The following is a 27,623-nucleotide window of genomic DNA, read 5'->3' on the forward strand; positions in this document are numbered from 1 at the left end:
GAAGCTCCTCAGGCCTTCAAATTCCTGTACAAGATGGTGCACAATATGCACTGAGCCTTTGCACACGATGTCTTTAGCTTCAAGTCCTCTCTGGGTGATTTTCGGGACTGAACACGCTGCCCGTGCCATTGAGGCAAACATCACACTGTATGCTTCGAAGACCAAAGACTTGAACAGTCTCCCCACACTCAGTACAGACCTGAGTTCTCCCCAGCGTTTCTCATCAGGGCACGAATAAGTCAGTGAGCCCACAACCCACACAGATAGGAACAAGAAAGAAGAGCACTGTGTGGATGAAGGAAGCAGTTCTACACATTCCATGGGCAGCTTTAGTCCTGGGTTTTAAAAAGTCATTTCTCTATTTTAGGCCAATTCTGTGCATCTTCTGAAAAGAATACATTTTAATTTTTACTCTCATTAGTCCATGTTTGCACCCCATGATCATGAATCTCTCATGGCACGTGTATATAACACTTCTTAATTTTTTGGCAACCCCCCACTTTGTGGTGTCTCCTCCCTCTGTCCCTCGTACATGGTCTCTTTCCAATTTGCAAAACATCTGTCTCCCCGTTTTCTATTTTCTACTTTTTATTTTCCTCTTCAGTTTATTCATACTTCGGGTCTCTTGTATAAGAGAAAGCACTGGACATTTAAGTTTGTGCATCTCATTTATTTCACTTAACATTATAGTCTGCAGGTGTATCCATCTGCTTATAAAGAACTCAAGCCCATCCTTCTTTATGGCTGAGTAATATTCCGTTGTGTGTAAATATCACATTTTCTTATTAAGACTGTATCTGTTGCATACATGTACATTATTTTAGGTATGGAACAATAGATTCTCTCTCTCTCTCTCCTTGTATTTTTTTCTCTCTCTCTTCCTCTCGGTAAACAGAAAACTAAGGGGCTTGCTAAATGAAGTCAGAATTGGGAGGTTGGAAATATTCCGTTTGATTTCTCAGACTCTCGTAGAAACTCCAGAAAGTGCCCATAGTATAGAATAAGCAGAGGAAGGAGCAAAAACAAATGCATTTAAGAACTCACGGAGAATTACTCCGGGAGCTAGTCTGCAGCTGGTCCACCCTTCCTGGCCTCTTCCTGAGCTCTTCCTTCCAGTCTAGCTGGAGACCAGGTAGCCCTGTCCCCGTGGCACGGCAGGCTGAAGGCTGTCGGATGAGAGACTCCAAAGAGAAGTCACGAGAAGTGAAAATGAGCCTTTTTCTAGGCAGGGGTGAACTTCTCTCTGGCCTCTAAGAAGTAGGAAAACCCGCAGAGGACGGCCGCCCTTGATTGAGGCTGCTGTGTGCAAATAACGCTCACACGAGTGACCTCGTTGTCAGACGTGACGCATTTTGTTCTGTGTTATCCCCGGCTTAGGACTGCAGCAAGTGAGTTTTCACTGCTTGCATCAAAATTCTCTGAGGCTTGAACCTTTACAAGAACTGTTTTTATTACCATGTAGTATCCTTCTTGACAGTAGCTGCGACATCCATAGGTGCAATTTTTGTTGCTTTTTTTATTCCACACTGGAGAATAAACCCAGGGGCTCTGTACGACTGGAAAGCTACATCCCCAGACTTTTGATTTCATTCTTTGAGAAGGGGACTCATTAAGTTCCCGCCACTGGCTTTGGGATCCTCCTGCTTCAGGCTACTGAGTAGCTGGGATTCGGGGCAGGCATCACCAGTTTAACAGTAGACACAATTATGTTCTGTGCTACTTCATCAGTCTTCTCCTGGCTCTCTGTAGCATTGTGGACTACTTTCTGGAGTTTCGTGTCCCTGGATTTATCTTTTAACAAGATGCCATCGATGATTTCTTTTTTTATTTCTCTGAAATCTGAACTTCTTGATTCTTTATTTTGTCACGCCTAATGAGCAGTAGACTGAAAATTTATCTGGGGTATTTTGAGGGGAAAGGGAAGTGAAAAGCATGAATATTTGCTATGTTGTGCATCCATTCCCCCAGAGAATCAAATAGACAGCATATCACAGATGTATAGCAATTAGAAACAAAAACCAGGGCCGGTGATTTAGCTCAGTGGCTTCGCTGCCTGCTGCGCAAGCACAAGGCCCTGAGTTTGATTCCCAGCACCAAAACAATTGAAATAAAATAAAGATAAAACAGAAAGCCTGAAGATCCAATGGATGCACCATTTCTCATCTAGATTCCAATCACGTTTTAAACATTGTTGAGACCCCGCCTCTGCTCTGCAGCCATAATCACAGTTCTCTTTGTGAAAATGAACCCAGAGCAGCTTCGGCTATAATCAAACATGGGGAAGCCAAATTAATTGGAGGAATAAGATGATAATTATTGGAATCCACAGGTTAGAGATGATTATGGAGCGGGAAAGTCTTTGCATTCCAAATTTCTCCGAGGAGCCTACGGAAGAATCGAAATGATCCTCCTGATAATTACAATAGTAGCGAAACACGGCCAGGTTTCTCATCTTCGAAATTCCCTTTGTACGTATGTAGTCTCATGACACCGAAGCAAACACGGATAACGTATATTTTGCGAAGACGTCCATCCAACTATTACTATCCGGGCCAAAGAATAAAAGGGAAAGCTGAAAGCCTGCCCAGGGAGAAGTTATACGGCACCGTGGGGATTTAGTCAAGGATGCAGTAATTCGGGAATTGCTCCCAGAAGATGCAAGAGTTTGAAAAACACTTCAGAAAGTAGTGAGTAGATTGAGCAAAACTGGGCACAACAGAACTATCAGAAGCAAAAAAAGAAAAAAGAAAAAAAGGGAGTTACAAAAAGTATTACACTAATTTCTAGCATACTGATTATGCTAAGATAATTTCCATTTTAAAGTGTGAATTATGAAGGAGTTGTTTCTCTTCATCCCGTTTTTGGAGTCAATCAACCATTCTAGTATATTATTTCTGTAACAGGATCTATCTGTCTATCCAAACATCCTGCTGTCTGTCATCTCTCTGGTATCTATTGCTCCCAAATTTCTTCACGTGGTTGTGAGCAGAAAAAAGAAGAAATACCTTCTTTTTGCCTCACGACACCTTTCTAATCCTGGTTGTTTTACCTTACGGTTGTTTCAGGGCAAATGTCCACAGGGTTTCTTTTAGGTGTTTCCAAAGATCAGTCTTCGTAGCCAGACACTTTAGGGTGTGCAGGCCGCTGAAGGAAATGACTCTAATATGCGCTTTAATGCCATACGGGGCCAGGCCCAGATAGATTCAACATCTCCACCTTATGTGTCCCATTTGGGCAATCTTCCAGACTTTAAAATCACATCTTCCTGATTGCAATCATATTTGGCACATGCCTGATTGCTTCCAGGACATTTCCAGCCAACAGGGTGTGAATTTCTGAGCTCAGGGCTGAATGCTCTATTCTTTAGGGCTAGCAGCATGTGGGAAATCAGGCAAAGCCGGGAAACTACTCTCTTATCCTGCCCTGGTTACAAGGAGGTTTTAACCTTTATCACATACACGCCACACCCGATCTCACAGAAAATTTTAAGATAATACAGTTTTACTCCTCAATGTTCCCAGTATTCTTCCAGTTTCTCACTCAGTGCAGGCACCAAGAAAGAGATCAGAATAAAATATACAAAATTCCCTATTGAAAATAAGTGCAATTTTGAAATAAATGATGTGTGTGTGTATGTTTGAATACTCATGTAAGATTTCCTTAAGCTGAGCTACTTATTGTGAATACATAATGGAGTAGTTAATAAAGGAATGAGCTTATTTTGATTGGAAAAGCAACAGCCCTGAATTCTCAATCTAACATTGATGCTGTTGGATTTCTCTTTCCTATCATGGAGTTGTACATGGTTTTGTGCCCGCTTTTGCTATGAAACCCTGGAGAACTTTTAACTTCATCCTCATACAACACATGTTATTAGAGAATGGGGGGGGTGGCTCCACTGGTGCTGAGAATTTTTTTTTTTTTTTCGGTACTGGGGATAGAACTCGGGACCTTGTGCTTGCGCGGCAGGTGGCAGCACCACTGAGCTAAATCGCTGGCTCAAGAATTTTTTGGATGCTCTATGGAGTCAAAATCCACACAAAATTGTGGAAACATTCAGCAATTGCACTTGTTTTCATTGCTGCAGAAAAAGGGAATGGATCTTTGTTTTAAAACTCTTGTAGGTGTGCATGCATTCATGCACACTGTGTATTTCTCTCTCTCTCTTTCTCTCTCTCTTTCTCTCTCTCTCTCTCATAATATCTAGTAAAATGAACTTCCAGGGAGAGAATTTTTATGCATGGAATGTGGACTCAAAACCTACACAGAATGTTGAAGTGAGAAATGAATTGCATGTTTTAATTCTGTCTGTTGCGGTTGTTTTGTTTTACTGCTGCAAGAAAAATGCCAGCGCACTTATTTTTTAAACTCTGATGGGTGTGTATATTCATATATATGTATATACATATATGTGTGTGTGTATTTGTATGTGCATGAGCGTGTAGATTAACATCCCATGAAATGAGTGTCCAGCACGAGAGGGAAGAGGGAAACGAAAAGGGTCCAAGCAGCCCAGATAAAGCTGAATGCTTCTCCACACAGAAACTCCCAACAATCGGAGCCTTCTTTGCTCCCTGAAAAGCTACTTTTCTGCCGCCCCCCGCCCACTGGTTTTCATTTGCATGTTCACAATTTTGCACCTGCAGGTCTCTTCCAGAAGGCCATCATCCAGAGCGGTACGGCCCTGTCCAGCTGGGCAGTGAACTACCAGCCTGCCAAATACACTCGGATGTTGGCAGATAAAGTGGGCTGCAACATGCTAGACACCACGGACATGGTGGAATGCCTGCGGAACAAGAACTACAAAGAGCTCATTCAGCAAACCATCACCCCCGCCACCTACCACATCGCCTTTGGGCCCGTGATCGACGGGGACGTCATCCCCGATGACCCCCAGATCCTCATGGAGCAGGGCGAGTTTCTTAACTACGACATCATGCTGGGGGTCAACCAAGGAGAAGGGCTGAAGTTCGTGGACGGCATGGTGGACAACGAGGACGGCGTGACCCCCAACGACTTCGACTTCTCCGTGTCCAACTTCGTGGACAACCTCTACGGCTACCCCGAGGGCAAAGACACCTTGAGGGAGACCATCAAGTTCATGTACACAGACTGGGCAGACAAGGAGAACCCAGAGACACGCCGGAAGACCCTGGTGGCCCTCTTCACCGACCATCAGTGGGTGGCCCCCGCCGTGGCCACGGCCGACCTCCACGCCCAGTACGGCTCGCCCACCTATTTCTACGCCTTCTACCACCACTGTCAGAGCGAAATGAAGCCGAGTTGGGCAGACTCCGCCCACGGGGACGAGGTCCCCTATGTCTTTGGCATCCCTATGATTGGTCCCACGGAGCTCTTCAGCTGTAACTTCTCCAAGAATGACGTGATGTTGAGCGCCGTGGTCATGACCTACTGGACCAACTTTGCCAAGACTGGGTATGTTCTCATTTGCATCTCCACCTTGTCTTCCTGCTCATTACCTTGGTGGTGTCTCTGCTGTAGGTCCGTGCGATTAGCTCCGATTCACGGGTTGCACACACATGGCAGTAATCACTCATTTTTTGTTGTTGTTGTTCATTAAGTTGGTACATTTGAGGTATACAATACAGTTCCATTCATCATTGGGAATTTGTACCTGTACGTGATGTATCTTGCTTCTTATTTTTCCCCCTTCCCCTGCCCTCCCTTCACCACCTCCACCCCTCCCTATTTACAAAGACTTTGTTTCCATGTTTTCCCTTTCTCATAAGTAATCACTCATTTTTAAAAAATACCAACATCTATGGGAACCCATTTTTTGTAGTACTGGGGATTGAACCCAGGGCCGCATATGAGCCAAACGTGTGCTCTACCACTCAGCTGTATTCTCAACCTGGAACCTCTCCCTTTTTTTTCTTTGTTTACTCCTAAATACTTTTTTGTCACAAGATTTTTAAATTTGAGCGCTAGTAGCCAGTTGAAAATTCTGCAGATTCCTCTGCCTGGTGCAAGGCTGACATATATATTGTACCACTCCCTTTAAAGTTGACCGTAGAGTTTCCAGCCTAATTAGGACCCTGTTTTATTGGCTAAACAATGGGATTACTGAGGCATGAGTACCACTTTGGAAACTGAACTCAGCACACACCCGTAACAATAAGCAAATCTCATAATACTTATACAAAAATACTGTTATGTGTATTTATCCACACATTCATGGATAGATTACATCCATATCTTAATATATACTTGATATGTATGCATATGTGTGTGTGTGTGTATATATATATATATATATATATATGTATGTAGATACGTGCACACACACCTATATATCAGCATAATGTTTGCTGAGAACATTGGGACATTCTCTCCAATCACCTCTATGTGAGTTATAACATTTAATAGAAGGTAAGTACTGTCTGAGGAACTGTTATCTTGTACTCTTAGGGGCTAGGGAAAAGAGAAGGACATCTATATGTTCTCAGTACTGACAAATCTTTTTTCCAAATCTTTTTCAAAGAGTGTTGTTTGAACTTGTGGATGTAGAAATTTCAGACACAAGGGGTTAATTTTATGGTTGAGGACAGAGAGAAAGAGAGAGAGAGACAGAGACAGAGACAAGAGATTAATTGATTAAAATAGATTTATATTTATATCTATAAATTTACATTTAATGTTTATTATATTTAGTATATAATCTTATTTATGTATTTATATATTCAGATTTCGATTTGTATTCATAAATGTATCTGCATGAAAATCTATCCAGATACTTGAAATTATATAGGCATATAATTATATGTATAATTTATTGGCCTAAGTGTAGTAGAAAATATAAAATAAGTAAAGGAAACACATAAATGGGATCTACTTATATTCCACCAAGCACCTAACTATATGCAATGGAGACTTGAATCCAGAATATCTTACATGACTACAATGGAAGGCCATCTTTCCTTGTTCCTTTCTGAATAACATGACTGTGAAAACTAACGAGGTATCCATCTCGTCTACCTCCCTGTGCTGCGCTAATTAACCTTGACTGCCTTGTCCTGAATTAAAAGTGGAGATGCTCACGGCACAGGGACATGGTAAATTTCCCCTCTGCCGAGGCAAACGTTGGAATCAGACACCCTGCGGTGTTTAAATGTTATGCAATACTGCTAGGAGGTTTGGGGGTGCCAGAGTCCCAACGCTTAGATTTTTAACAAGCATCAATTTGCACAGTGATTCTAGTTTTGGTCTTCTTTTTCTTTTACTTTTTTTTTCTCGACAAGGAGTGATTTCATAATGTGGTCTTAACAAAAAGCATATAGAGGGTCAGGGATTTAGCTCAGTGGTGCTTGCAAATGCAAGGTCCTGAGTTCAATCCCTGGCACTGAAAAAAAATTTTTTTTTTTTAAAAAGCATACAGACAGACTGGGAAAAAGATAAGAATATCAACCTTATGCATTTAGTCTAAGAAAAGCCACTGGGATGGCGTGAGGGAAGGAAGGAGGTGTAGACATACAGGACTAATGCTTGTCTGTGAGACAAAATTTATTTCTTCAATGAAGAAATGAGGAAACACAAGCCATCAAGTTTTTAAAGTAATGCTTTTTGTTTAGTTTCTTAGGGCTGCTGGAGAGGGCAGAAATTGCATGCTTTCAAAATGACCCAGTCATTCCCCTCCTAGGCATCTTCCCAAAAGTATTAAGGGCATCATCTTACAGTGATCCATGCACAAAAGTGTTTATAGCAGGACAGCTCATAATACTTGAACTTTGGAAGCAACCTCTATGTCCACCAGCAGACGAATGGATTTAGAAAATGTAGTATGTGCACACTATGGAGCACTACTCTGTAGTTAAGAAGGATGAACTTGAGTCATTTGTAGGAAATTGGATGCACCTTGAGACAGTAACATTCAGTCAAAACAATCAGGCACACAAGCTTCAATATCATGTGTTTTCCTGCATATGAGGAAACCAATGCACAAATGAACTGAAAAGCAAAATAAAAGGTAGATAATAGGCAGCCTGGAGATAGATCTTTTGGCAAAAGGAAGGGGGCCAAGAGCTGGAGGGACAGGAGGGGAAGAAGATGAAAAAAGAATTAAGATGCTTTATGTACATGCACCAACTCCACACGAGGGATACAATCAATATTACTGCACTCATGTGCTAATATAAAGAAAAAATTTAAAAAATGACTCAAAGTTACCATCTCACACAGCAGGAAGCTACCAGGCCTGCTCCCTCCTAAAAAGGGGGACTGAGCTCACTGTAGAGCTCTTGTAGGAACAGTTGCTTGCTTCTACTGAGCTCTATCTGGTTTCCTAGAGGAGAGATTTTCCATAGTTTAGAGCTGCATCCATCTCCACTATACCCCAACACCAAACAGCGGCCTTCTTGCTGTCCTCCACATTCTGACTTCTACACCTGCACCGGTCCTGTGGGTACAGAGCCCTCTTTACTCCATGACAAACTCCTCTTAACCACTTACATCTACCATGAGCCAGAATTCACCTAAGATCACCTTCTGAGGTAGTGGTTAAGAGTTCAGCATACCTTCTTAGTTGTTATTTTGTTTTTGAGGGTTTTGTTGTAGTCGTTGTTGCTGTTTGTTTTGTTGAAACAGGGTCTTGCTCTATACTTACGGCTGGTCTTGAACTCACTGTGTAGCCCAGCCTGGCCTTGGACTCATGGAGATCCACCATTCTCAGCCTCCCGAGTGCTGGAATGACAGCTTTGTGCACCAAACCTGGCAGGAGTTCAGCCTATCTTAATTTAAGGGGACTCCAAAGTGAATCCTCTATACTGTAGGAAGGCGGATCCTTGCCTGATTTTGCCATGGAACTAAGTCATGCTGTGTTTTCATTCTCTGGAAACAGGAAAGATTTACGTGATGGGTGCCCCACCTGCTGCTCTGGCCCGTTCTGGGTTCCCCACATGAGAATCCACCTCTAATATGAACTTCCTATATGTGTATCAACAGCGATCTACTTCCTGTATTAACAGCCATGTACTTCCTGTGTCAACAGCCATGTACTTCCTGTATCAACAACCACGCACCTCCTGTATCAATAGCCTATCCTAACTTTGTTTAAAACACATGCCTTTTGTGTGTGTGTGTGTGTCACATGTTTTGAAAATGAGCTTTATATGATTTACTGGAATGAGAAGCTAGACTCATACTTCATAGCTTTAATGTAACGACCACTAAAAAAAGAGTGGAATCCACATTCTCATTAGGTCTTTCTGATTGCTCAAGTTTCTGAGAATAAGAAGGAAAGGAAAAGGGATGGATGGATGGATGGATGGATGTAGGGAAGGAAAGGAAGAGAAGAGGGAGGGAGAGAAGGAAAGAGGAATAGAGGGAAGAAAAGGCGAGAATAGACAGCAATTCAATCAGAGTTCTCTTTGGAAGGAGGTGAATGAAAAGGTAACAATCTTTCTTCAAGTCATGAAGGTCAGTGGGAATCATTACACATCAATGACCTCAAGGACAGTTAAAATTCAGAGATGGGAAAGTCATACTTTAGGAGCAATACGAGCAGCATGTATTTGGCGTTATTTTTAACTTTGTTACGAGGAATATAATCTTGGCATTGTCAAGTGGTTTTTCTCTTTCGATAGCTTTTAAAGCCAGGTCTACATTTGGATTTGCTGGTATCTTCTGATTAATTTATATCGAACCCCAATGACATCTTTGGAAGCTGAACAGAAAAAAGGCTGACAGGGAAGTTCAAGCTAAATTTGCTTAATTTTTCTTACTCTATGTTTTCAGTACAGAGTGCTTACATTCTTCACGGGAAGTTGGTACATGTACATAACAGATTTTAATTCTTTTTGTTTCCCCCTCCTCTCCCTTCCCTCCTCAGTCGCCCTCCATTTCTGTGTCCCCCTTCCAGACGCAAGAGATGTAACTTCCTGTTTCCTATCATCTGTCTTTTATTTTGGTTTTTAAACTACTTATACTTTGGGTTCCTTGTCCAAGAGAGACCATGCTATATTTAAGCTGTATGTCTTGCACTTAACATTACGGTCTCAAGGTGCATCCATTTTCCTAGGAAAGCCTGAAAGTTATTCTAAACCAAATGACCTTCCAGTGCCACCCAATGCCTGGGATGAGGTATTGCATACCTTAGATCCTCATATATAATACCAGATAGTTATTTCCTACCTTGCTTTTAAGTGTTAGGGATTTTTTTATTGAATGAGGGATCTGATAGCCAAGTTCACTATTATTTTTAACAGAAATCACAGTAAGTATCTGTAACAAATGAATCAAACCGTAATTCTTAGAAATGTATTTGACCATGCTGTCGAGATTCTATCTTACATAAAATAGACCAGGTGCATGTGAAGTGCTGTAGAGTACAGAGGAAGCTCCGCATCGAGTCCCATTTAGGGGAAGACAAGGTTATGTCCATTTCTTTCCTCTCTTCATCATCATAATCTTTCATTCTGCTCAGGGGAACTAGAACACTTGGCACACTGAAATACAGTCTTGAAAATAAAAACAGCAAAAGCCCACTTATAGATACCACTGTCTTTGGAGTGTTTGCCAAGGAAGATGACTGGGGCCTTTTTCATAATCTCTGAGAGGTTATCTCGGTTTAAGAATTCTGACTGTGTATCTCTAAGAACATTAATAATAAACTGCATCAGGCTAATGCTGACTTTATCTGGATGCCCCAAACCCACCACTCTATTCTTGGAGAACAAAATAAATATGTTTCCTTGAAATATACACTGCATTCCTTCAAAAATCACCTATTAGCCAACATGCCCATGATATTCTCTCCTCCTCTGGGTTCTCAGTGATTAATGAAAGGTCTGTATCAATTAGCCCCAACTCGATAAAATTGGATCAATGGGGGGAAAAAAAACCAATGGGAATCCTTACCCTCTTTCTTTTTAAATATTTGTTACTGCTGCATGTTTGCAGTACATAGTAATTATAGTCACCATGGCGAGTTGGTGCATGTACATGACACATCTTCATTCCTTCTTCATCCCCTTCCCTTCCTCCTCCCTTTTCTCGCCATATCTTGACCCCCTTCAATTTGCAAAAGACCTGTCTCTGTTTTTCTCAGTTCTTTTTTCCATCCCCTTTTCCTCTCTCCCCTCCCACCTTCCTCTCTCCATTTCTTTTAAAACCATAAAAACAGATTAAAAGTTTTCCAAGCCATATTCCACTTAAAGAGAAAAAAAATGAAAACATACTCCAGAAAATAAATGAAAGACAAAAGAGGTATTATATTCGATCAATCATTTTCAAAAAACATGCAAGGCTACAACAGTGGTAAGTAAAAATCAGATATTTTATGTTAATATTTTAAATTAAATTTTATTGGTACATTTTAGATAGACACAATAATCACATTCATCATAGGGAATTTGTACCTGTACATCATATATCTGGATTGATTTAAATATATCAATATTTGTAACTAAATAGGAAAACTCATGATACGAAGGCCTATAACATTTCATGTGTGTGTGTGTGTACGTGTGTGTGTTTTCATTTTATTGGCAATGGTAAAATCATATCTATTAGTGTGTATGTAGTTTAACTGTATAGGTAAACTTTACTTGTCTTTATAAGATTTTACAACAAAGATAGGTTTATATATACAAAAAATACCTATATACAGTATATAGGATGGAATAAGTATGCAGTGAACACAAGGCACTTGTATACACGATACACAACATAAAATATATACACTGTATATATTGTTCAACTGAATATATAAAATAGTCTACTCGTATATGCTATATTCCACATTAAGTATACAGATGCTGAGTAATATGCTACAGCGAATAGAATACCTAGAACTCTTGTGTATATTGTGCACCCTGTGCAGTATACAGGTGGTTGCCAACATATATTGGTTTGATTTATGATGGTTCGATGTACTACTTTTAAAATTTATAGTGCTACACAACTAATATGTGTGCCATAGCAGATTTTGAATTTTGATAGTTTTTTCCTGGCCTGCCAGTATGTGATCAGTACTTTTCCAGGTATCCAGTAAGACACGGTATCCAGTTAAAATATTTTCAAATTAAGATATGTTTATCAGTTCACAACTGCATCATAAATCAAGGGCCATCTCTATATATACTGGCCAACGAATGCACCATGATTTTAAAGGCTTCCTTAGCATCTTTTACTTGTTCTACTTTATGGATCTGAAGATGGTAGATACTATTTCTTGTCTTTTTATTGCTGGCCACATACTTTAGTTTTTTTGTTTGTTTGTTTGTTTTGGTTTGTTGTTGTTGTTGTTGTTGTTTTGGACATTCTTCTCTATCCTCCAAGCCTCATATTTTAACCACAAACCTGATCAGTAAGGTAAAGCCAACTGAGGCTGGAACTTGCTCAAGATTTCATAGGTACAAAATAGAGACCTGCAAAGATGTAATCTCAGTACTCTGGGAGACTGAAGCAGGAGAATTGCAAGTTCCGACCCAGCCTAAGAGATTTAGTTACTTAGTGAAATCTTGTCTCAAAATAAAAATAATAATAATAAAATAAAAAGGACTATGTGTGTGGCTCAGCCTGAAGGCCCTGAACTCAATCCCCAGTACTGGGGGGTAAAAAGCATAGAATTTCAAAAAATTGTTTATTAAAGACAGATTGATTGATTGATTATTGATTGATTGATTGATTGAGTTTTTCACTGCATGGACAACCACATGGATTGACTGAATCTGTACAGTTCATGGTTACTGGTGAATCTTCGGTGAGGCCATGCTGTCTCCTGGTCTTTGACTGTGGAAGGAAATAGGAACGTCCCAAATCTCCTACCAGGAAGGGATGACTTTGAGTCCCGGTGTCACAGCACTGGCAACGATGGGAGGATTCGCGACTCCCACCGAGTTTAACTCTGCAGCTGAGTGTCAGATGGAGTTCTCTTTCCTCACTGGCATTGAATCATGCGTCATCTCAAAAATCCTGATGGCCAATAGAATATACTCTGTTTTACAGTTAACTTCACTGGCCCATGAATGGAAGACATGAGAATAGCCACCTGGCCAGAGTTGCTGCAAACTTGCTAAAATTTTTTATGTTTTGTGGGTTATCTCTAAATCTTGGTGATTCTCCTTTAGGCTGCCTTCGGTAGGGCAAAGCAATTAATGAGATAATTTTTTTGGCTCATAGCTGCTAAGCACACTTAGCACCCAGACTCATGTGCGCTATGGGGCATGGTGATTTTTGTAGCCTAAACATGATAATAACCTCACCATATCTAAAAGTACCATTTTACCAGACTTCTTATTTTTTGTGAAATGTTGCTTGATATTTTTTCTCGGACTTTAAAAGATGTTTGAATATGTGCTTAGTACCCTTTAAAACAGGAAGCAAAAAAGTTCGTGCATGTATTTACAATTTGTAATTATAAAGCTTATCTTCCTTCATTCCTTCCTATCTATCTATCTATCATCTACCTATCTTTCTATTATCTATCTTCCTTCTTCCTTCCATCTTTCCTTTCTTCCTTCCTTCTTTCTTTTCTTTCAGTTCTAGGGATTAAACCCTGGCTAAGAAGCATATTTCAAAGGATATGACATCCTGACAGTATTGCAAGAAGCATACGGTTTTCCTTTATCATTGCTGAAGATGAACTGGTGCATTTAAAAACGCTGAAAATGTACTGAGGATGCCACAATACTGCCCTTAGGATTTGCTTTTGTTGGAAGATAACTTTTTCAAGATTTTAAATTTTATTAGTACATGCTTGTAGGGCATAATGATTGCACATTTCAAGGGGAGTTGGTTCATGTACATTGCACATTTTAATTCTTACTTCCTCCTCCCATCATCTCTTGGTCCTTTTCCCATTTCTAAAAGACTTATGTCCTTATTTCTCATTATATGTATTTTATGTCATTCTTTTTTCATGTTTTGGGTTTCTCATATAATAGAAACTATGTGATATTTGGGCTTATTTGTCTGATTTATCTCACTCTGTATTGTGGTATCAAAAGGCCTCTGTTTTCCTACAAATGACTCATTTATGTTTGTTTATGGCAGAGTAGTACTCCATGCTGTATAAATACATTTTTTTTATCCATTCATCTGTTGATAGACATATAGCCTGCTTCAAATAGTTAACTATTATGAATCGTGCTGCTATAAACATAGTTAGGCATGAATCACTGTGAAATGATATCCTTAACTCTCTTGGGAACATACCTAGAAGGGGAATATCTTGTTGGAATGGGATTTCTATATTTAGTTATTTTAGGAATATCCATATTGGCATCGAAAGTGCATATACTACTTTACATTACTGGTAAGAGTGTGTAAGGGTTGTTTTCTACCCAAAGTCTCAGCAGTTTTTGTTATTGTAGGGTTTCTCTTTTCTTTCCTTTTGTTTTTTCGAGACAAGAGTCTCACAATGTTGTTCAGGCTGGAGTTGAACTCACTATGTAGTCCAGGCTGGCTTTGAACTCATGGTGATATTCCTGCCTCAGCTTCCCGAGTGCTGGGATCACAGGTGTGCAGTAGCACACGCAGCCCATTATTTTTCTTTTTGATGATGACCGTTCTTCCTGGAATATGAGGGAATCTCGGTGTTGTTGCAATTTGCCTTTCTCCAGTGGCCAGAGATGTTGGTTAGAAACACACAATAGGTCAGACTATAGGCAACAGTATATAGGTTACTCCTTTATACAATGATTTAGGTTTATATACTTCTACTCTGAATCAGATTTTCTTATAGTTAGTCTTAGTGGTATACTCATTTTGGACCATTGGACTAACTATGACCATATATGACTATATACATATATATTTGAGACATGTGTGATTCATGTATAGTATACGTGTATTTGTTCTTCACATGCACACATGTATACATACTTAGCCACATATCATACAATATTATGTGTTGAGGGGCATCTTTAATCAGTAAAATTAATTTCTGGAGTAAGAAGTACAAGCTGGCCTTTCGTTTTCTTGCAAGAGAAAATGTAGATGTGCCCATTCCTAAAAATGCAACAAGCTGAACGCAAGTTGTCTTGACTCTTAGGACTTTCAGAGTCTTGCCTGTCAGGTACGGCAGCATGTTGACCTTTGTTTCTGTCATTCTTCCCTCCCATCATCCACCCCTAGGGATCCCAACCAGCCCGTTCCCCAAGACACCAAGTTCATCCACACCAAACCCAACCGCTTCGAGGAGGTGGCCTGGTCTAAGTACAATCCCAAGGACCAGTTGTACCTGCACATCGGTCTGAAACCCAGAGTGCGTGATCATTACCGGGCCACCAAAGTGGCTTTCTGGCTCGAGCTGGTCCCCCACCTGCACAACCTGAACGAGATATTCCAGTACGTCTCCACCACCACGAAGGTGCCCCCGCCAGACATGACATCTTTTCCTTACGGCACTCGCCGTTCTCCGGCCAAGATCTGGCCCACCACCAAGCGCCCGGCCATCACCCCGGCCAACAACCCGAAGCAGGCCAAGGAGCCTCACAAGCCGGGGCCCGAGGACACCACTGTGCTCATCGAAACCAAGAGGGATTACTCCACCGAGCTGAGCGTCACCATCGCCGTGGGGGCCTCCCTGCTGTTCCTCAACATCTTGGCCTTCGCGGCCCTATACTACAAGAAGGACAAGAGGCGGCACGAGACGCACAGACGGCCCAGCCCTCAGAGGAACACCACCAATGACATCGCCCACATCCAGAACGAAGAGATCATGTCCCTGCAGATGAAGCAGCTGGAGCACGACCATGAGTGCGAGTCCCTGCAGGCCCACGACACCCTGCGGCTCGCCTGTCCCCCGGACTACACGCTCACGCTGCGCCGGTCTCCGGATGACATCCCGCTCATGACCCCCAACACCATCACCATGATCCCCAACACACTGACGGGCATGCAGCCGTTGCACACGTTCAACACCTTCAGCGGGGGACAAAACAGTACAAATTTACCGCACGGACACTCCACCACGAGGGTATAGTTTTGCGGTACCCTTCAGGTCCCTGCATCCTTCCCTCCACCTGCGCTGCCCCCTCCCGTCCGTCCGTCCTCCCTTCTGCAGACACGAGGAGGCGCAGAAAGACACATCTGCACCTCCATCAGGAGAGCTTTTCCTGCTCAGCACCTCACCGACAGAGGATGACAACTCCAGCCACAGGGACGGTCGGTCATCCGGACCCCCAGACCCTTGACCTAGACATTTCTCTGACCTGGGGGTTCCACTTCGCACCCTACGAAATGTGAAAAGCCGACATTTCTCTGACAGCACTGCTTTAAGGTTTCTCACCCCTCCCCCAAGACCTCTCCCCTCGACAGAACATCCCCGTCCAAGGATTCAGATCTTTCTGGCGTTAACGATGAGCAGTTCACACTTCTGGAACCCAGCCAGGGACATCTGATTTTTTTTTTTAATTTAACAAAAATTACAATTGAAAAAAAATAAGTTCTTTACGTGGCATACCATGGGTGGCTCAAAACAAGCAAAGAGAGTGTCTATGTGTTCTTTTTTTCACACAGCATACATCAAGAGTTGTAATCCAGAGAGAAGGAAAAAAAAGTAGAATTTTATTATTAAAATAAAAGACTTGACTATGCTGGAAAAAAAAAATCCTATCAGATTCTGTGCAAAGAGGTGTTTTGCCAGCCTGAACGATATTTAAGAAATCTTGTAAAAATAAAAAAAAAGAAATTGTATATAGTTGTGAGTTTAAACAACACACACACACACACACACACACACGGAGGGGGAACAAAAGAAAAAAAAAGCTTTCATTGATGTTTTCAGTTTGGAAGAGCTTTTAGCAAGGTTGTGATTTTTCATTGTGTTCTGAATGTATATAAATATAAATATATATATATATACATTAGTCAAACCACCTCTGTTTCCTCCCCAGCAAAAACAAGCAAACCCACAAAAAACAACACTCTGGTTCTTCATGCTTTGTGGTTAAAGAAAAAAAAGAAGGGATTTTTCGAGTTCTTTTCATTTGTGAGACGACGTGGCATCAGAAGGGAAAAACCCAGGCTGCCCTCCCGTCTGTCCGTCCATCCAGCTTGCCTGTGTCTCCTTTCCCAGGTGTGCAAAACGCACAAGACAGAAGCCTTCTTAGGGAGACTGTTGTGTTTATTATCCCCCTCCCCAAAACTTATTTTCTGGTGTGGTCAGCCTTCCTGAGATCACCATGCAAAATTGGTTCCCCTGAGTTGAGTGTTCATTAACGCATGTCAAATTCAGGGACACATGCGGGCAGCCAGCAAGGAGACAGAGAAAAACCCCAAACACAGCGTGATACAAGTCTCATTCTGTAATCCTGGCCTTTTGCATATATTTAGGAAGAGTTCCTTCCCATCCTAGGATGTTGCCAAAAGGGAAAGAAAGCTTGTCTTTAGAGGGCTTGTGCCTCTTGTGGTCAATACGGCTTTGTGTCCTACTACAGCTGCAGAGGCTGAGGGTTTGGGGTTACCTGCTTAGCGTGAATAATCAGCTCAGAGGGAGGAGATGTGCTTTTCATGGAAGCAGTGCAACCCTTCTGTATAAGCCAGCCCACCCCTAACCTCCCTATCATTTATGGGATAAAACATATGCTTGTGTGAAAATAATCGTTTTTTGCCGATTTGGGTAGCAATCACCATGGATGAACAACCTGGAAAAAAAGGAAAAAAAATTTCCCCAAACAAGACACGGTATCAGGAGTTCTTTGCACTGGTTCCCTGGATAATTCAGAGAGCTACACTGTCAAGGAAATCAATAGAAATTATTCACCCGCTTTGAATTAGCAATCCTCAGATTTCTACCGTGTAATGACTCATTGTTTTTTATTTCTATTATCATTTTTCCTCTAAGGGGTGTGTTGGGGGTTATAAGGTGGAACAAAACAGGAGAGTCAGTTTTCTTTTTGTCCTTTGAATATGACTGCATTACCAAGTAACAGTAGCCAAAGATGTTCGAACATAGCGTCAGAACTAGTTTGCATTTTAAGTGTTGTAGAAATCCAGACTTAGATGCTGTGGTCCAGGTAGGTATTCTGCATAAATGTGGTACAGCTGCTTCCATTTCCCCAAGATAACAGCTTTTCAATACTGAAATTTCCTGCCCTAAAAAGGTAGCGGTAGCTAAAAGTGTGTGACCTCTAGCCCCACCCCCGCAAAAAAAAAAAAAAAAAAATTAAAAAGACTTCTTAGAAATGCAAAAAAAAAAAAAATCACTCAATCAATCCTGTTGCCTATGTGGGTTTCATCTCAAGAGTTCTTCTCTGTATATATAAACATGTGACATGTAACGCCCCCGACTTAGGACGCGTGAAGAATCAAGAGTCCTTCCTTGACGACGCGATGTCACGGATCTAAAGTGTTGTCTCCAATTCATCATTTTCTTCTAAAGCGATTTTCCAAGCCATTTCCTGCAAGCTATGTTTCGTCCTCGGAAGCTGAGAACAGACAGGAGACACACGAAGGGACTGGATAATTGTCCCATCGCCGCTGGTTCTGTATATTTGTAACGTGAATTCCAGTGTGGGTTTCGTCTTCTGCTAGCAATATGTACCCTCATGCGTCCGTCAGCCTCGTGACATTTCAATGAGGACACGGAGTTCATGTTTAGTGAATAATTTTAGCTTTTACAGAGGATTATGATCAAAAGCAATTTAATACATCGTAAAGGATATCTTATTTCTACAAGGAAAGAGGTTATAGAATCTTCATAGAGTTCTATGAGAAAAAAATACACTTGCTATCTATAAAAAAGAGAAAAAAGAAAAAAAGGAGAAAAAAGAAAAAAAAGTACTTTCTTAGGCTTTTATTCTAGATCTTAAAAGGCACGCAGGGTTTAATGGTTTGTTGGGTTATTATTTAGCAATTTTGTTTTTTGATTTTGCCTTAAGTAATGATAGAAGATATATATGGCTGGACACATATGTATAAACTTTTCAGCAGCATTTTTAATAATAAAATATCACAGTATTTTCTAATGCTTTGTGCAAATAATTATGTCTCCATTCTTTCTTTGTAGGAGATGGATCTTGTTTGGTGATTGATTGATTGATTGATTGACTGATTTTGTCTTCATGGTATGCTTCCTCTCTGGCAAAGAGCAACTATAAATGTATGAGCTCAAGTGGGGAAAAAAAATGAGTGACTTCGTTTGGCTCAGTGCACAGTATCTTTCTCTACTTTTGAGGTAGCTCCCCTGGCCTTCATTTCGCCGGCCGGGTCCCATGTGTGAGAGAAGGTTTGCATTCATTCCTAACTCCACTGCCCGTTCTGACAAGGCTTTGAGTCCTGTTTGACATGCAAGTGTTCTAAGCTGTCCCGCGGAAAGCAGGCTGTGAGCACATCTTCGAGGGACACCAAGCAGTGCCTCTGACCTCACAGGGGGTAAAAAACACTGCCCTACCATGGGCACGTCCATTCTTGAGTCCTCTTCGGGGTCCAGCCACCCACATCTCACTTGACAGTCAGAGTAGCAGATCCTGGCCACCTCGCATTTGACCAAGGAGGATGTGGACGGCTGGACGCCTGAAGCCAGGAGGGAGGAGACTCTAAACCATGTAGGACCTCTCAGAGCACTGTCTGCCACAGGAGTGTGTGCAGTCGAGCTTTGCAAGTCATGTGCTCGGAGGTGAAATCCCCAGCCATGGATCCATCTGAGAAAGAAAAGAAGGGTTGTGTTGCTGTGCTCTATTTCACCTCTTTATGAGGAGAGTGATGGGGGAAAAGGTGTGTATGTTTGTGTGCATGTGCCAACACATATGTGTCTACACGGTGTACAAACAGGCACTGTAGGCGCACATACTATCACACACACACACACACACACACACACACACCCCATACATATGCATTCTATATATATGAGGTATGTATACAAACATGGATGTACATATATACACATATACCATAGGTGTGCCTTCTGTCATAGATCGACACCATCTATACATAATGTATGTGTGTATACATGTAGATATATACATAAAATATATACACTGGACCCTTGACTTAGGAACTCAATCTGTTCCCGAGGGCTGGTTTTAACTCAGGTTGGTCAGTGGAGGCTCAGCCCCTCCACACAGCCTTCAGAGTCTTCCTCCTGTACACAGGAAGAGCTCATTGTCCTTAGACACTGGCCCAGGATTTCTCAGTGAGCCCCACGTGGGATAGGACGCTGTCCTGTTCCTTCCAGAGCTCTTTAGGTTTCAATTGGTATCTGAGACCATCTGGAAGGACGAGCAGCTGGCATTCAGGTCATAGCTCAAGACTCTGGTCAAAAGTTAAAAGTAGAATTCCATTCGTACCCCTGTTGTTCTATATCAGGCCAGTCATAACTTGAGGATCCACCGTATTTGGTATATCAAATGTATTGCATAACTGCTATGAAGACCCCTGTTATGTTAGCATCTCTACAGATATTTCATGAGACACTAACTCAATGTGATCTCATCAAAAATGATCTCTCAGTAAGGTGAAATGTATGTACAAGAGGGTCCACTGTATACACATACACTTCACACATAGGCAGATATGTATATAGTTTAAATTTCCAAGCCTAGCATTTTTATTAAATATATATCCACACATGCAAATGAATACATATATGAGCTATATGAGCGTATATATGTGTGTGGGTGTTTATGAATGCATAAATATGGATGTCTGTTTGTGTGCCTGCACAGGGTAAATGTATTATGTATAAAAATATATATTCATGTTTCATACACAAGCATATATTTGTGGAAATTTATGCACTTGATATCCTTGATGGTTGCACTTCTAAGAATTAGAACACATGTATAAATACACACCATGTGTGTGTGCACAGATATATATGTTCTTTAACTTTCTCAAATATCATTCTCACTAAGTGTATAAACACATGGAGGAATACAGATACATATATAAATATAAATATACTACATACATCTGTGTGTGTATGTTGTGTGTTTATATAATATACAAGTATACACATTCTGGTGTGTGCACATGTGTGTATATATCATACACAAATGCATATCTACTAGATCCTTGTGCACTTTATATCTATTTATTGTATTTCCCATTAAATATGTACGTGCATGCAGTTATGCATACATATATATCCATCTGCCTCTATATACATATTCACATAAATATACACGGAAACATGTAATAGAAATACCATCTGGAAGGATTCAAATCTAACCTTTTTAGTACACATTAGCTGAGAGAGTCTCTCATTTTCACCACTTTACACACTTTTAGCCTTCATGCATGTGAAAATAGATGCATTCATTCGTGCATTCAGCAGACTTTTAGAATATGTGCGCCACACCCTGGCCTGCATTCTGTCGCTGATAAAAATGACAGCAAGACAGGTATGGTGGTGCACTCCTGTAATTCCAACAACTCAGAAGAATGAGGCAAGAGAATCACCTGTTCGAGCCCAGCCTGGGCAATTTGGCAAGACCCTGTCTCAAAATGAAACACAAAAAGTGTTGGGTGTGTAACTGAGTGGTAGAGCACTTGCCTAGCATGCCTGAGGCTGGGGTTCCATCCCCAATACTGCAAAATGGAAAAAAACAGAAAGACGGATAAAGTTCCTCTAATCCCTGAACTCGGGGTAGGCGGGGAAGCCCAGGGCTCGTGAACGGCAGTGGGTGCTGGACAGAGTACCCTCCTTGGTAAAGGAAGACTAGTCCTAGCCCCTTTCTCCTGTCCCTGAAGGTTGGGGAGTCATTTCCAAGGAGTTCCTCTGTACCCCAGGTCTCTGGAAGTCCGTAGGGGAAACACGGAAACAAGCGGTGGTTGGAGGAGACGAAATTCTACACCTTCAAAGGGAGAGGACCTAGAAGGTTGGGCAACAGTGCCCGGTTCATCAATGATGAGAAATAACAGAGGTGGTTTGCAAGGTGAGAAGAATAACACTAAGCGTAGCCAGCAGATAGAAGACATGGAGTTCGTGCTCTGGCCAGGGGTAAACTGGGAAACCCCAAGCGGAATCACAGAGTGACCAGGCCATCTTTGCATGCCTGGAGCTACTTCCCAAGCAGGGCCACTCAAGGGAAGGGTACAGCTGGATCAAGGTTGGATCCCCATCCAGGCGAGGGTAGGGGGACCCCTGTCTCCCTCACAAAGGCTCACCCCGCAGCAGATGTATGATTTTGATTATTTCCCCACTCTTTTGAGAGCTGTGCATGGGAGAAGTTAAGAGGATGATTTGAAACAGGATGAGGGAGATTTTAAGACATTAAAGAGGCAGTGGGAGGAATCAGTGGGAAGTTCAACATTGGAGTCATTTCGGGGATGGTGGAGATAGGGACTAGAGGTGCATCCAGGAGCAGCGAAAAAACATTTCCACAAGGTGTGCTGGTGCGTGGCTGTAATGGCTGTAATCCCGGCACTTGGGAGGTTGAGGCAGGAGGATGGCAAGTTAGAGAAAAAGGAAGGAAGGAAAAGAGAAAAAAGAGGAAGGAAGAGAGAGAAGGAAGGAAGGTGGGAAGGAAGGAAGGCAGGCAGGAAGGAAGGAAGGAAGGAAAGAGAAAGAAAGAAGGAAAGAAAGAAAGGAAGGAAGGAGAGAAAGGGAGGAAGGGAGGGGAGAGAAAGAACGAAGGAAAGAAAACTTTGTACCCTGTTATAACTACATTTCCAGAGCAGCTACAGCACAGCGCCAAACGTTAACCTGGAATCACTGGGGTGGTGATAACATTCACCTCAAAGTTAGGTGTGCAAAGTGAACAGTACCCTCGTCTTCAGTGGAGCAACAGGGAGCGGGCTGCCTTTTGGTGCACTTTTCATAGACACAGGAAGCTTTCTATTTGGTGTCTGCCCACGGAGACTGAGGGCTGCCCCCATGCAGCACTGTCCTGGGGGGTCCTCTCTACATGCACCCATGTATGCTGGCACTAGTTACCAAGCTGGCCAAATGGCAGGGTTATTGTTTCTCTCCTTTCTCAGAACTCCTTTGAGTTGTCCATTTCATCTCTCTTCTTCCCGTTTAAAAAAAACAACCTAGGTCGTGGAGAGAAGATAAAAGTGGAAATCTCTCCTCAGGGATTCTCACGCTTGTCTTCAAAGAAGCAGAAATGGATGGAGGAGAGAGCAGGGCGGGGAAGGGGAGGGTGGCAGGAAGCACGGGGAAGGGGCGGTTTGTGCGAGCACCAGCTCCCCAGAATGAACCAGTGGACGGTGCATGAGAACTGCGCACAAATATAAAAACTTTAAACACAAAGAGGTGGACAGAGAAGGAAAGATCCATCTGCAGGGTGCCATGCTATATAATGTGACCCTCCACACCCACACTCTGGAGAGCCCACCGAGACTTCATAGCCTGTGGCTGGGACAGGGTGAGGGCACACGGGCAAGAATCGCTTGGGAATGACATCAATCACAAACAGCCATGGCCGAAAAGAAAATATCACCCATCTCTTCTTCCGAATCTTAGACACAGCACCTTGGACTTTTGCAGTATAAGTAGATAGTGAGATAGATTTCTGGTACCCCAGTACAAGATCCTAAAACTTCCCCATAAGAACTACAATTTGGGACCACCCCTAATTACAAATATTAGAAGCTCTATGATGCTTCCATTGTAAAATCGGCCAACTCGATTTTCCATATCCTCGGGGGTTAACATTACATCCATTACACACTTGAATTTCCCGTGGTAATACGTATCATGTATGAACATAGAGTGCACACAAATCGTCACTGGGTTTTCTTCTTACTTCAAGTACAGTGCACCCTTGACTTACGAACTCTATCGATTTCAAGGGCTGGTTTTCACTCGAGTTGGTTGTAAGTCAATACAGCTGAGATCTGGATGTTTACCTGGGTACGTGCTATAGAGAACAACAGGCAGATGGGGCTTCCATGAGCCTCATTAACCCAAGTCATTCGTATGTCAGGCTGGTTGTAACTTGAGGGTCCACTGTGTTTCTCAATCAACTGCATTTTTCAAGTCTCAGAAGTGCATTGGTTAAGGATGGGGATAGATTCTGAGGAACGCATGGGCAGGAGGTTCTGTCACTGGGCAACATCACAGGGTTGGGGTATTTACACAGACATACGAGGTCTAGCCCGGGACATGGCTGGGATACATGGTCTAGCCCAGTGCTCCTACATGACAAAGCTATGCAGCCTGTGACCGAAACCGTAGATAGTTGCAACACTCTGGTATTTGTGTATCTACACGTCTCTATACACACAACAATTAGTATAAAAATACTAGGCAATTGTAGGTCTTCAGCCTCACTATCATCTTTTGGGACCATTGTTTTCTATGTGTTCTGAAATATCATTAGACCCTAAATGACTATATAAAAATAGCAAAACGTAGGGCTTGTACACTGAACTATGTCCTGAGTTCTCTTTCTATGTTTCGTTTTGAGATAGGGTCTTCTAAGTCACTAAAGAGCCCAGGATGTGCTCCAACTTGCAATGCTCCTTCCTCCCTCAGGCTCCCAGGTTGTGGGGACTAGAGGTGTGCTCACTGCTCCTGGCTTGCAGACACACTTTTAAAACAAACGCCCAGCGGTCTTAGTTTAACAGGGGAGACTGAACCACTTACAGAACCTTGAATCACGGCAAGAATGAAAATGTTCTAATACACATGTGCTGTAGAAAAGCTTTACAAAACAAATACTCGGGTGTTTGAAATACTGACTCAGTCATGGCAAGAATAAGGACTTGGTTGAAAATGGAAAGGTTTGGAATAATCTTCAGAATGTGTTCTAAATAAGTTATAGGCATTAAGTCATTTAGCACTTATACCAGCCCCGGCATACAAATTTCTCTCATTTCACAGGTGAGGGAAGAGACAGAAGGGTGAGTGACTTGCAGGAATCTCCATGATGAAAAATATGGCAGCCTGTGTCTGCAACCGGACCATTTAGTCTGGATTTCTGTGTTCCTCAAGTATTTACTAAAACACTCATTTAGTGCAGATGTATGTCCCTTGCAGTTATTTTAGAAAATGCAAAAAATGCAGGATGAAATGCATTTTGGAAAATGCAGAACATACAAAACACAAATGCAAATAAATACGTACATACATACATAAATAAAAGCCACTGTTATCTCTGCCAGAACATTAGTAGCCTTCAATCTTTAAACTTTTATAAACCAGACTTTCCCACATCCTTGAATCTATCCAGAGTAGATTCGGGGTATAGAAAGAATTTTGTAGAGTGGCAGTTTACGTTTTATTATTTTTTTTTCTCATTTTACCTTTAGTGCAGGAAACAAAACATGTACTGCTATACAGAATTTACCAAATGCATCATGAAGATGGGTTTCGGGAACGAAGCACCAGTTGCCTGAGATGAAAATCCATAGCCAAAAACTGCTCACCGACTGCCTCTCAGTTTCCTGTGGGTACACGGGTCAAGAAATTAAGAAGTTTTTTTTTCTTTTTGTTTTTTGTCTCTTTCTTTTTTTCTTTTTCCAATGAGTTTATTGGTACATTTTAGGTATGCATTATGATCGCATTCATCATTGGGATCTTGTACCTTTACATGACATATCTCTCTTGGTTCTTATTTTTCCCCATCCCCCTGCCCTCCCTTCAACCCCTCCATCCCTCCCTATCTACAAAGACTTTGTTTCCTTTTTTTTCCTTTTCTCATATTAATTCCTTTCCCTTCTTTTCTTTCCCCTACCCCTCCCACTTCCCCTACTCCTTTGGACCTTTTCCTTAATTTTTTAGTACACCTGTTTTTTCACTGCTACCTACCACACAAATTCAGGAATAAAATTTTCCATCTTCTGTTCATTCGGGACCCTGAAAAAGTTTCAGATTTTTAAAATTTTTTTAAATTTATTTTTATTAGTACCTGTTTGCAATCCATAATGACTGCGTTTATCAGGGGGAGTTCATACATAACTTGGGAGCCTGTCAGATAATGAATTTTTAACATAAAGAAGCTAGAACTGAAATAAACTTTAGCTATGTTCTTTTGAACTAGGGAATCATTTTATATTCTTAGTTAAATCTATCCTGTGCAGACTCAAAGTTCAGACTACTATTTTAAGATGTATCCCTCTGTTATTTCAAGTACATATGTGTTAGAGAATATAAAGGGTCAACATTTTGCATTTTACACTAATTAGCAGAGTGAGTGGGAAAAATAAGTATTTCTACCATGTCTGCAAAAAAGGGTTGCCAAAGGATTTGAGCCACTTTTGATACCAAGGTAGAAAAAGAATAGTAAAATTACTTTGCCTGTAAAAATGACAGTTACTGTCTAAAATAGACTTTGGACATTTTGTTCCAATATCAGACAGACAAAAGGAAGAGTTGATTCTGATGTCTCTGATTTTGAGAAAATAGATTGCAACATCATATTTTATTATCTATGTAGGTGTTTATTGTACAAAAAATCAGAGGAAGTTTGACATTCACATTTCTTTTGGTCTTTCTACGAGCCTCGAACTCTGGCATTTTGGGGAAATTAATATAATGTAAAGAATATATTCTCCAGGGCCAAGAATTCTGAGGAATTGTCACGCTGACATCTACACTAAGATACCAGGGTGAGTTCTCATTTATCAGGACGCACTTTGATGCCAATATATGCCGAGAGAAATCTTGGAGCCACACGAGGCAATATTCCTATTAAAAGTAACACGAGTGTGATTGTCACTGTGTTAATCCACCCGATCGTGAATCGACCAGATACTGCAGTGAACTAACACTTATGATGTGACCATGTCCCGGAATTATTCCTCATACACCCTCCTCAATATCTACCCAACTGAACAATGTACAAGTTGCTGTGAAGTCTGTGGAACTTGGAAGGGTTGTGCATTGTCATCCAGGTTTTCCATTACTTATCCTATTTTCTTTCCAGAAAGAGGAGCAAGGGCATGCATTTTTCTGTTGTTAATTTGTTCAATTGCTTTCCTGGCTACAAAGCCTATTTAAAATGACACTTCCTTCTCCACCAAGTTTTTCCTACTTAGCAAAACCAAAAAGTATATCTCAATTCACACTTAGCAAATGATAATGCTGAAACAGTCATAAGGATGACGATGACCTGTATCAATGGAAGCCTCATGTATGAAAACAGAAAAACCTACCCAGTGGATAAATTTGAAATACAAATGGCAGCAGAGAATTAAAGATATTCAGTGAGGACCACTGAAAAAAAACATCATGGAGGCAAATGTGAGACCATGTGATCTAGGAGAAAATGAGTGATTTCTTGAAGGAAGGTAAAATTCTATTCCAAACACAGTTTATAACAGGCTCTGACTGATGATATTCTTTTTCTTAAAATCACACCCTAAATTCAAAAGGTGATGAAAATGTACAGTAAATAGAATGTTTAAATGGTAAAAATGTCTTACAGCAAATACACATTTGCACATCCTCCTCCCACCGTCCTTGCCACTTTCCTCAGCAGCTCTGGAGTCCTCTTTCCTGAGGGTCTTCACCAGGGGTGATCCAAAATACAGTGAACACTGCAGCACAACATCATCCCTTGGAAAAGCAGCCCATAAATGCACAAGGCTGTGTTCCCATTCGCTTTGTTCACCAGCTCTGGCACTGTGTAGCTTCTGGGTCTTCCCCAAGGTCAGAAGGACCATAAAAGGTTAATATGCTCAATCTATTTGGATACTGAGGCAGCCACAACCGCACAATTAAAGAGCCTCAGAAAAGAGGACTTCCAGAGCTGCTGAGGAAAGTGGCA

The 27,623-nt window shown here is 41.5% G+C and overlaps 1 protein-coding gene across 10 annotated transcripts in view; it reads left to right on the forward strand.

Annotated features, from left to right (window-relative positions):
• Positions 1-18,929, forward strand: part of Nlgn4x (neuroligin 4 X-linked) — a 353,927-nt gene extending 334,998 nt beyond the window's left edge. For all 10 annotated transcript variants that reach the window (XM_004867340.4, XM_087209942.1, XM_004867341.4 and 7 more), the window contains 2 exons: positions 4,647-5,436; positions 15,094-18,929. In XM_004867340.4, coding sequence (XP_004867397.1) covers positions 4,647-5,436; positions 15,094-15,943 — 1,640 coding nt within the window. In that variant the 3' untranslated portion in view covers positions 15,944-18,929. The remainder of the gene's footprint in view (positions 1-4,646; positions 5,437-15,093) is intronic.
• Positions 18,930-27,623: the final 8,694 nt, after the last annotated feature.

The sequence above is a fragment of the Heterocephalus glaber genome, unplaced genomic scaffold (assembly GCF_053883595.1).
Source record: "Heterocephalus glaber isolate CG9 unplaced genomic scaffold, H.glaber_assembly_v1.0 deba00001072, whole genome shotgun sequence".
In the NCBI taxonomy this organism is placed as follows: Eukaryota; Metazoa; Chordata; class Mammalia; order Rodentia; family Bathyergidae; genus Heterocephalus; species Heterocephalus glaber.